General features: G+C 36.5%; 1 protein-coding gene across 2 annotated transcripts in view; it reads right to left on the reverse strand.

The window, feature by feature from the left end:
* CSMD3 (CUB and Sushi multiple domains 3) overlaps positions 1-12,147 on the reverse strand; it is an 879,736-nt gene that overhangs the window by 247,316 nt on the left and 620,273 nt on the right. For both annotated transcript variants that reach the window (XM_081111575.1, XM_081111574.1), the window contains one exon: positions 9,592-9,794. In XM_081111575.1, coding sequence (XP_080967701.1) covers positions 9,592-9,794 — 203 coding nt within the window. The remainder of the gene's footprint in view (positions 1-9,591; positions 9,795-12,147) is intronic.

The following is a 12,147-nucleotide window of genomic DNA, read 5'->3' on the forward strand; positions in this document are numbered from 1 at the left end:
ATTTTTGTGGTATCAAAAGGCATGTTAGGCCCTGGCTAATGTGGTTGGTTGTGGTCCTATGCACTGAAAAGTTGCGAGTTTGAATCCTGGTCAGGGTACAAGATTGCAGGTACACCAATAGGGGTGTTCAGGAGGCAGCTGATCAATGTTTCTCTCTCTCCCCACCTCTCCCTCACATTTCCTCTCTCTCTCAAAATCAACTAAAATATATTTTTTAAAAATGTGCATGTTAGTTTGAAGACTGTCAAAATGACCTATACAGAAAACTGATTTCATATCTAAAAATTATAAAAGATAATATACATAAAGGTCTAATTTGAGCTAGAATTCTAATACTTGGAGATCACAGAATATCAAAATCAAAGAAAAACACATAAAATGCTTTTACATTATTTATGATAGGCAGTACATAAACAGCATGAGTGTGCTTTTAAGTTTACATTATTATTTTTCTTCTATCCAATCAGATTCATTTAACATTTACTAACTACTAAGTACTAAGTACAGGACCAAGCTTTAGGGATACAAATATCAACAGATTAACATTCTTGACCTTCAAAGTAACACAATCTAAGAGAAACAGCAGATGTGTACATGGCTTTAATATAATACAACTAGAGGCCTGGTGCATGAATTTTTGCATGGGTGGGGACCAGCCGGCCAGCCCTGATTGGCCAATGGGGGGGAGGGAGGGGCCATGGGCAATTGACCAGCCAGCCCCGCCCCCTGGTCAAACTTCTGGTAGAGGGGACAATTTACATCTTAGCCTTTTATTATATAGGATGGCTATTAAAATCAGGTGACATTTTGCCATTCGAACTGAAAAATTCTGGGAATGAAATGGAAGCTAAAATAATTTTAATTATGTAATAAAAATATGTAATTACTAACAGAATTGGTAATATATTGATGAACACTTCGAAATAGTTCTCTATACAAAAGCTATTTTAAAAATAAAATAATTTCTAAAAAAATACCACATACTATTATTACTTGTACACAACAAAACTCACGCTTTATCTGAATTACCTAAACATTAAAAATAATGAAAGCAAAATAATTATTTGTAGTACAATCAATTTTAAAATTTGTTTCTTAGACGTATTTAGTGCCTTTTTACTTTCTGAGGAATTGTTTTCCCCATCTTCTTATTTTATTAATATTGTCATAGGTGTTTTTAACACATTTTAAATTGTTGGTATATGAGACTGATGTCTCTATGGGCCATACTATTTTTAATTAAGAAAAGACTTTCTTTGTAGGTACTGAGGTATCTAAATTTAGGGCTATTTTTTTTTTAATGTTGGACAATTTTTATTTAGATTTTTTACAACAGCAATGTGTACTATAAATGTTTTCACAGACATTGAATGTTTACTTTTCAGAATACCTTTTGTTGACAATTTTTATGGTCATGTTATCATTGTGATTTGCTAGTTAACACTAATTCGTAAAGAAAGCAAAGGGAAGTCAGATACTGTCAGTATGGTCACGGGGAAGCTTCACCAAGGAGCTACAGCTTCACACAGCATTGTTCCTCCAAGAGGATTAACACCCCTCCCTTCCCCCAACTGGTACTGGACTGTTGGGGGAAGAAGGGAGAGATAAGCAGGTGATCAGTAGAAGTCAGGGTGGCCCAGGTGCGGTACTTGCCTGTCAGTCTAGCCTGGGGAACAGTGGATTGGCTAGGGGATGGATCCCATCAGAAGTGTGTGGACTGTTGAAAAGTTCTTTGGTTAGTTTAAAGAAGCTCCTGTTAAAACTCCCAGAAGAAGAGTTCCCTCTCTCTTGTTTGCTCTTGTGCTCTTGTTCTTGCTTTTTCTCTCGTTTGCTCTTACTCTGTGACATGGACTCACCTGTGCGCTCACCTGTTCTCTCTCCATAGCCATGTGGCCTTAGCAGCTGCATGGCCCAGGGCTGTGTGGACCCCATGTGCCATGTACTACAGCTGGGAACACAAACCAAGAGAGCCAAATGCTGGGCTGGACTGGACTTTAATACGCAGCAGAAACTATGGCCTGTTGCCTTTATTCTGGCCCTGCTGAAGGTACTGTTGCAATTTTTCCATGGCAGGATGGACAGAGATGGGACCTTGGAGGGGACCTCCTTTAATTTTACATCATCAATAAAGCTTTCCAGGAAACCCTATCCTCCTGTGGGAGCCTTAGGAAATTCATTTCCTCGCAGCACCCCAAGAACTCCACTTCCACCGGTAACAATAACGATTTTACTATTAACAGTGACATGTCAGTATTTCACATTTTGATAGCAGCCTTCAACATAAAAGCAAAGTACCATGCAAACATTCTCATTTGTGTTATTGATGGCTTAGATTAATAGAGCTCCTTTCTGTCAAAGAGGTCAATAATCTCTATATCAAGCATGTCAAACTCACAGCCCGCGGGCCGCATGCGGTCCACAGTGGATATTTTCGCAGCCCAGCCAATATAACAGCGTGAGCAGTTACTTACAGTTATGAAAGGAAATAAGTCTCCTATCAGATCCAGAATTACTGACATTCACCTTGGGTCAGTTTTGAAAGTAATCACTGTGAACAAGATTTCCTCCAAAGTGGGAGAGATCGTAGCAGAGAAGAGATGCCGAGTGTCAGGAAGAAAACATTCATTTTACCATTGCTCTTATTCTTTTTTTTAATACTATACTTTTCAAAATAAACCTACATGTCTATGGAAATTGAAGCTTTTGTTTTTTTTTTGCGGTCCACATAAACTTAAACCTTGTATATTTGGCCCGTGTTAGCCTTTGAGTTTGACATTCTTGCTCTATATGAACTATGTTTTGTATCACAAAGTTTTTTCTTGTTGTTTTTTTTTTAAATTACGCTGCTTTCAATATTATTTTATACTAGAGGCCCGATGCATGAAATTCATGCAAGAGTAGGCCTTCCTTCCCCTGGCTGCTGGCACCGGCTTCCCTCTGGCATCCAGGACCCCGGCTTCGTCTGGAAGGTAGTCCAGAAGGATGTCTGGAAGGATGTCTGGTATAATTAGCATATTATGCTCTTATTATTATAGATTAGTTTCAGGTGTACAGCATAATGGTTATGACAATTACAGAATTTACAAAGTGATTCTTCAATAATTCTAGTACCTACATGGCACCATACATAGTTACTACTATTTTATTCACTATATTCCCTATGCTGTTTTTTACATACCTGGGAGTATTTTTTAACTATCAGTTTGAACTTCTTAATCCCTTCACCTTTTTAACCCAGCCCAATCACCCCTCCCCTCTGGGAACCATCAGTTTATTCTCTCTATCTACGAGTCTGTTTCTGTTTTGTTTCTTCATTTATTTTGGTTTTTAGATTCCACATATAAGTGAAAGCATATGGTATTTGTCTTTCTCTGTTTAACTTATTTCACTTAGCATAATATCCTCTAGGTCCATCCATTTTGTTGCAATATATACACACACACACACACACACATACACATATATAATATAAACTAAAATAACTTGTAAATGTAATGAAAAAATTATTCTAGGTTCTTTCCCGCTATATTATTGGTCTTAGTTTCAACTTTTGCAAGGATAAGTTTGTTTGATATTTTTGTTGATCTCTGCTTGGGATCTTCTTGACAGACCCTTCAGGTGAACGGACTAACTTTCCTTTTGGACATTTTGGGGTAATCAGCTTTCTTAAACTTGTACTTTAAAAAATACTACCTCTGCCATAAATATCTTTTGCAAAATAATCTTTAAAATACTTCTATGATAAAATAAATTGTTGTGGTTTTACCCCATAAAGTAACAAATACACTTATACAAGAGCATTCAGACTATACTGTCAAATTAAAAAAAAATGACAACAGCCAACACAACAGTATCTATCCAATATGAATGAATAAAAATCATACCTGCCCAGCAAGTGTGGCTCAGTGGTTGAGCATCAACCTATGAACCAGGAGGTCAAGGTTAGATTCCTCGTCAGGGCACATCCCTGGGTTTCAGGCTCAATCCCCAGTAGGGGGAGTGCAGGAGGCAGCCAATCAATGATTATCTCTCATCATCAATGTTCCTGTGTTTCTCTCTCTCTCTCTGAAACCAATAAAAATAATTTTTTTTAAATATATTTTATTGATTTTTTACAGAGAGAGAAGGGGGAGAGATAGAGAGTTAGAAACATCGATGAGAAACATCGATCAGCTGCCTCCTGCACATCTCCTACTGGGGATATGCCCGCAACCCAGGTACATGCCCTTGACCGGAATCGAACCTGGGACCTTTCAGTCCGCAGGCCGACGCTCTATCCACTGAGCCAAACCGGTTTTGGCTAAAAATAATTTTTTTTAAAAAAAAATCATACCTAGTTTTTGTCAGATCAGCAAATAATATATTTTTTGGTGTGCCACAGAATTTTAGTAACTTGTTTATTTGTGCCATGAGATGAAAAGGTTGAAAATTACAGCTCCAGAGCTCTACAGCACATCTGCCGAGCCTCTATTTCTATGCACAATTCGCACTAATTCTGCCAATTCATGGCCTGACAGCTTTATGTAGCTTTCAAACAATAGCACAGACTAGGAGATAACTTGCTTTCATAGTACTAAATAGCTGGCAGGGCAGCAGCATCTAAAGCTTCTCCCACTACCACCCAGGATCAGAATGGGTTAGGTGTTCCCATTTGAGAATAGTTCATTTCATCTACAAATGCCCGGCATGCTGTCCCTGAAAGGCAAGTGTGAATAACCTATCATCTAGAAAAGACTGAGAAACATAGACGAGTTATTAGTTTTTGTCTTTCAAATTGAACCATGTATTATAATTACTCTGAGCACTGCAAACGTATCTCACACACTACTGGGTGAGACTGAATACAAAGTAGAGAACTAATAAGTATGTTTTGGCTATTTTAACAGAACTATTAATAATGATACTTTGTTTTTTAAAAGAAATGGAAAATACAGGCCATATGCCAAACCAGTCAGGATGCCAGGACAACAGGCATAAGCCAGGATGTCTAGGGCAAACTGGGACATATGACCATTCTAAGATGACATGCGCACAGTGTCACAGCACTGCAGATATGGTAGTGATTAAGTAGGCGTTCATTAGTACTAGCAGTATCATTTGACCTGGGCCTTGGACAATGACTAAGAATTTATAGATCTTGAATATGGGCATAAGTGTTCCAGGAATATGGAAGAGAGTTTGCAAAAGCAGCAGAAATGTGAAAAGACACATCGTGGTGTTAATGACTGGATGCATGTACATGAATAATTAGGGATGAAGCTGGCAGGTAGTTGGGATGCAGATTGTGAAGGATTTCAATATAATCTGAAAGTTTTGAGCTTATGACCATGTGGCAATTAAAGAATTTTAAATAGAGAAGTGATGTCAGGTGGAAATGTAGAAATACTACACTAATGAAGTAAGTGGCTAGTAGACTGTTCCAGAAATGCAGGCAGCAATAATGAGGATAGGGATAAAGGCAGGGGCTGGGAGACATCAATGTCTCATGGTTAAGGATTCATTTCCTTGAGAATTTTTAAACAGCATTTTTGTATTACCCAGCAGGGGTAGATTCTTAACAGAGAGGTCAAAGACTGAAGAGCACAGAAAATACCCTGTCAAAATCAACTATTCTGTGGGCAAACGATAGCACGATACTCAGAGATGTCCTCCCTGTGGAACTAAAGTGAGACAAGCAGATTACAATTTAAGCAGCAGATAGAAAGGCTGACTGCTGAGACCAAGGACACCACGTAGGACAGCATGAGGTGCAATGTCAGACTTAAGTAGCTCTGATTAAGCAAAAGTGCCTTGCAGACTATAATACCGAGAAGCATAACGACAGACTACAAAGAATGAATTGATCGTGGAATAGAAGACATGAGGCTGCTGGTAGTGGCTTGATGATGATTATGAAGTTGGTATGTGACCTACATTTCAGTTTAGTTCACTTTGTACCAAGTTCAGTGAAATACATTTCATTGGTTGCATTTTGTCACTTAAGACTGAACTGCTACTATGCCAGACTCTTTTCTTTTTTTCTTTATTATTTGACACTCAATAAACCACAGTTATTTGCTCAGAACAGGAATGCACATGGTGAGGAGAATGAGGACGGAATAAAAGCCTGACAATTAAAATGACACATCATGATTTGGCAACAACTGCCCTGATTTATGCCTGTTGTCCAGCTTAATTTTTAATAGTTTCTCCTTTTACTCTCAAAAAATTATCTTAGATTAGTAAAATAAACTATATAACCATCCCAAACATGATCTTTGTTCTTTATAAAGATTTAGGGAGACAAAGAAACCCAAAATATCTTTGGGTAGCAAATGTCACATAATTCAAATATCTTCAGGACAATGAATTGTTAAACCACTTATTCTCATCTTTATTTGGAAATAAATCACAGCTGGTGCCTGGGGCAGGGGCTTGACTATGCTTAATAAAGAAAGGTCAGAAAATGTTTTAAAAGAGATATTTTATAAAAATTAAAATGTTTAATTAAGAGGTCAGAAAATATTTTTAGAGAGAGGTCTTGGTGCTGAGTCTGTAAGAATGAGCAATACTGAAGCATAAGAGAGCAGACAGAGAAACTTTTAAGGTGGCAGAAGGTTTAGACACAGAAACAGTACAGTGTGTGTGTGTGTGTGTGTGTGTGTATTTGTGAAACTAAGACTTGCCTCAGTGAAAGGGAAGGTGCAACTGAGAAATAATTGGTGATAAATATGTTTAGAATATGATCCTTAAAGAACAAATGAACGAATAAACCAATGAGTAACATGAGATAAATTTATCCAGGGAAGAGGACTTTAGCAAGGGCCCTAACAGGGCAAACTGACCTACAAGCCAAATTTGACCTAAAGTAGTGGTTTATTGGCCTATATAGTCTGTTAACATTCCTTTAAGTGTAGTTGTTTTCCTTGAAAATTAGATGACTTTACACAAAATTACCTATTTCAACTTCCACTTTAACCCGTCTTGCTACAGGACAAAATGACTATAGCGAGGAAGGGCAGCTGTCCCTTGTAAATGGGTTGTATACACTCCAGCTTTCTCACTCCTCCTTCCTGTTTCACTTGTATGAATCACCTGCCTTTCAAGTGTGACCTTAGATGTGGTACTTGGGAGCATAATCAGGAGCACAGCTGATTAAAGAGTAGAACTTCATTGTGACTAATAATATATAAGTAAAAGCTTCCTATTTCCTCTAGCATATTAATACATGTATCTAAATAATAATGACAGCATGCCCAACCAGCGTGGCTCAGTGGTTGAGAGTCGACCTATGAACCAGGAGGTGATGGTTCAATTCCTGGTCAGGGCACATGCCTGGATTGTGGGCTTGTTCCCCAGTATGGGGTGTGCAGGAGGCAGCTAATCAATGATTCTCTCTCATCATTGATTTTCTCTCTCTCTCTCTCTCTCTCTCTCTCTCTCTCTCTCTCTCTCTCTCTCTCTCCCTTCCTCTCTAAAATCAATAAAAATATACTTAAAAATAAATAATGACAGCACAATAATAATAACTACCAAACATATGCTATGCTCCAGACATAGTGTAGAGTTCCTTTCAAACACATATGGATTTGAGTCACAGCTCCAGGCATTGCTAGCAGTTGACCTTGAACAAATTAACTCATTCTCTAAACCTCTGAGTATTTATTTGGAAAGTGGGTGACATATCATACGTCATATTGCTTTTGTGAGGATTAAATGAATGAGATCATGTATATAAAACACTTAACATGGTTCTTGACATACAAATAAGAACTCATTCATTAAAATAATATTTTCAAATTTAAAATCTGGGCACTTGTAAAGCTGTGTAAGCATGAGTTACAGAAGACCTACCACCAAGAGACTAATTTTCAATGATCAATGCTTTTCACAATATATTAACCCTCAAAGGATTTTTACTTAAATGGGTAAGTTTTTAGTCTCAGATCAGTAGTACAAATTTCTACACATCTTAAAAGGATATTATGAGGGCAGATTTAGTAATGATCTGGTATTATGCACATTGTTTTAATATGCCGACAAATATAATAAATATAAAGATGCACTGCTAATTTTACAGAAAAATCTGCACTAAAAATTCTCTGAAACTCATATGAAACAGCCTGTTTCTTAACACATGGACTTGACATTCACAAACACTATCCTGAGGCATTTATAACATGAGTGTTTTCAGATATTTAATCACAATAACCATTTAAGTGTAAAACATTATATACTACTAACTTAAGGTAAAGGAAATGAGAACTATTAGTTTCCAAACTACAATTAGAACTGAAATTGGACGGCAGTCATTAACAGTTCTCTGATAAATTGTCCCTAACTTCAAAAAAAGAGATAACTAGTAGAGAACAAAAGACATAAAAATGAAACATGTTTGGTGTTTTATAATTAGAAGCCATTTCTGTTCACCAATTAAACAAAAATTTTCTTATTTTTCAGACTTTTTTCAAAAGATATATGAATTTAAATTGCAAATTTACAAATATTGACTCTTCTACACTGATTTACACCTTTCACACAAGCTTGGTTTATATACAATACCAAAAAAAATGTTTTCTGTTAGTTAATTATGTCAAACAACTGTGTTCCCTGAACAAAAAGTCAACCAATTGTTTAAATGTCTTAACCAGTCGCTTATCTAAAGCAATATATTTTGTGGAGAGTCAAATTTCAAAAGTCCTTCAAGCTTTCTCCATTTATTCATATAATGATAATAGTGCATTGGGCACCATCTCCTCAATACCAAGTACTATGCACATGTAACCATGCTACATCTTAATAACTTATTCATGGGATGAGCATTATTATTCCTATGTGAATTAGAAAACTCAGCCTCAGGTGATAAGGTAAAGTGCCCAAATTAGTAAGGAGCTGGGGTTTTAATTCAGGGCATTTGAAGAATACTGGTTTGCATTCTTTCTATGGATGATCTTGGAAATTTGGATAGATTTCTGTTAATAAAATTTTTAAAACAGATACAATGAAAAAATCCATCAGATAATATTTGTAAAGTGACAATGTGTGTTGGCAATATAAAAATAGCAATTAAATTTTTAAAGTTTTCATCTATTTTTCTCCAGCCACTAAAACAAAATTCCTTTGACAGAACAATATATATTTAGTCATGCATCAATGTCTTGGGAAAAAAAACAACACACACATACAGATGAGCGATGGACACAGGTAATTATGCATGGTATTTTCTTGTTATAGGAAATTTTTAATTTAAAAGTAGATCTAAACTATTTTGTTAAATATATCTGTGAATATAAAATTAAAAATTTTACATTTTTAAAATGTAAATCTATATTGCAAGCTTTTGTAATATAATTATTTCATTTGCTGAATCATTATAACACCACCTATATTTTAAGGAAAATTGGTTTGCCAATTGAAGATACAGTCTCAACGATTCATATATTGACTCAAAGTTAATTGCATTTCTTTTTTCCAAATATATTTTACTTTAACTGCAGATTAAGAATATCCAATAAAAACATTTAAAGTCATAAATGTTTTGAGCAGTAAAGTTAACAGAACAATTTGAATAGCATTTCTCATTTGCATTTAAGAAATAAAATAGTAACTCACTTGAAAACTGAATTGCAAATCCAGATTTGCTGATATAAAAATCTGTGTCAAACTGGATGGTTACAATATTGAGGGTGCTATGGATTCCTTCAGGAATAAGAGATCCACTAATTTCCTTTAAAAGCATTTCATTTTCTGGTGGACCATCCCAAACTCGGAGTATATCATGTGATGCTTCCGTATCAAAAGCAAGAAACTGTAGGCTGTGGAAGAAACATATATCTGTTTGATAAGTTTAAGTACAAATTCTGTTTTAAATAAAAAATATAACACATATGCATCTTTGCTCTTACTCATTCCTAGAGCCTGGCTGAGGAACCCCACGAGTACACAATTGGGGCTGGGGAGGGACGCGGGAAGTTGGCCAGCTGGGGATGGACTGTGGGAGGGCTCCAGGGTGTGTCTGGCCCATCTTCCTCAGTGCCAATCAGCCAGACCCCCGCAGCAAGCTAACCTACTGGTTGTAGCATCTGCCCCCTGGTGGGCAGTGCAAGTCATAGCGAGTGGTTGAGCAGCGGTAGCATATCATTAGCATATTACACTTTAATTGGTTGAACGGATGACCAGACGACCGGACACCTAGCATATTAGGTTTTCAAAATTTAACAGAATTTTTAACCATAATAAATTTTTTTGAACAGTATAATTTATTTCTTTAGAATGATTAAATGTACTATTATATCACCTGGCAAATTGTCAACTGTGAGGTATACATTCTTTTCACTGTTCATGAATTTCAACTATGGCCACAGCAGGTGACACTGGTAGAGGATCTGGCACATGCCAGGCACCGTGCAAAATGCATTACATTTTGTTATTGTTGTTGTTGAACTGTTATGACTCTATGAAGCAGGAATAGTTTTTATCTCAATTTTATAAATGTGTCAAATGGAGTTTATATAGATTAAATAAAATGCCCAAAGGATGGCAGAGTCATAAATTGAACTAAAGTTTTCTTACTGCACAGTATATATTTTTAACAATGTTTCAAGTTTGTTTGTTTGATTAGATTCCAATGAGACTTATTCCATATATGCAAGAATAATTCACATTCAGAAACCAATTAATATCCTCACAGTGATAGATAGAAGGAAAAAAATAACATAAACATCTCAATATATATAGAGAGAAAAGTATTCTAAAAAATTCAACATTATAATGGTACTCAGCAATCTAGGAGTAAAAGATCACTTCCTCAATGTAAAAAATAATGTTTACTCGCCCTCCAAAAAAATGGATGAAAACCAAATAACCTTGTTTTATAATAAATCTAATCTGCTTTATATCTAATTTAGACAAAATTAGTATCTGACATTCTGTGACTAGTGCCAAAAATTAGAAATCCAACTTTCTACATATACGTCACATTTATGTTTGATATATGAATGGTTGCAACTTTAAATTTGAACAATATCAAGTATTGTTCTTTAATTTTAAAAAAGTCCCAGAATCCAGTTGAAATCAATATTTTCAAGGTTTCTAATATTTAAATAAAACAATGCATTACCTATACTAAATAAAAATAGGTTGAGAGTCAATCTAGTGTAATCTATTTTGAGTTCTGCAAACTCCCTTGCAAAAATGACATGCCAGATCAGATCCAACAGTATACCAGTTTACATCCAATAATGCATTCAGTATATCTTTCATAACGTTTTTTATTTATTTTTTAATATATATTTTATTGATTTTTTACAGAGAGGAAGGGAGAGGAATAGAGAGTTAGAAACATCGATGAGAGAGAAACATCGATCAGCTGCCTCCTGCACACCCCCTACTGGGAATGTGCCCACAACCAAGGTACATGCCCTTGACCAGAATTGAACCTGGGACCCTTCAGTCCGCAGCCCGACACTCTATCCGCTGAGCCAAACCGGTTAGGGCTTTCATAATGTTTTTTAAATGGTAATACTTGTTTTCTATAACCACTTGCACCACCCAGAAGCCTGTCTGAAATTTCACTTATGTAAAAGAATCAGTTCCTAGGTTTAAAGTCATTGTTTTCTGAACAATAACACACTGGCTCATTTGTCAAGGACGGTTTGTTCATTTACTAAACCCTCCCTAGCCATAACCCAAATACTTAACCTAAGACTGAGAGCATGTCACAGCCTTGGGAACCTGACTCTGTTGACATAGGAGTCAATGGTCTGCTCTCATCTAAAGGGCAATGATGTGAAGAATTGTTAGCCACCCCTCTATCCTCAGCAGGAAAGAGGAATCGAGCCTGGGTAAAGGGGCCGAGAGCAGGTGCTCCAGAGATATGCCTAAAGCCATGGAAGACAAGGAGTACATACTTACTGAGTCCCCCTTCTATTCTTATTTATTCTAAATGTTTGTGAGGCTAAATTTATGATGGTGACCAGGACAATTTTGTATACCTATCAAAATGGTGGACTCAGCTTCTTGAGTCTTCAAGAAGTAAATGTGTAGCCAGGCAGCCAGGCAGGATGACTCAGTTGTCTGGGGGTCCTCTCATGCACTGAAAGGTTGCTGGTTTGATTCCCAGTCAGGGCACATGCCTGGGCTGTGGGTTTGATCCCCAGTTGAAAAGTG

The sequence above is a fragment of the Myotis nattereri genome, assembly GCF_964212035.1.
Source record: "Myotis nattereri genome assembly, chromosome: 17".
Lineage (NCBI taxonomy): Eukaryota > Metazoa > Chordata > Mammalia > Chiroptera > Vespertilionidae > Myotis > Myotis nattereri.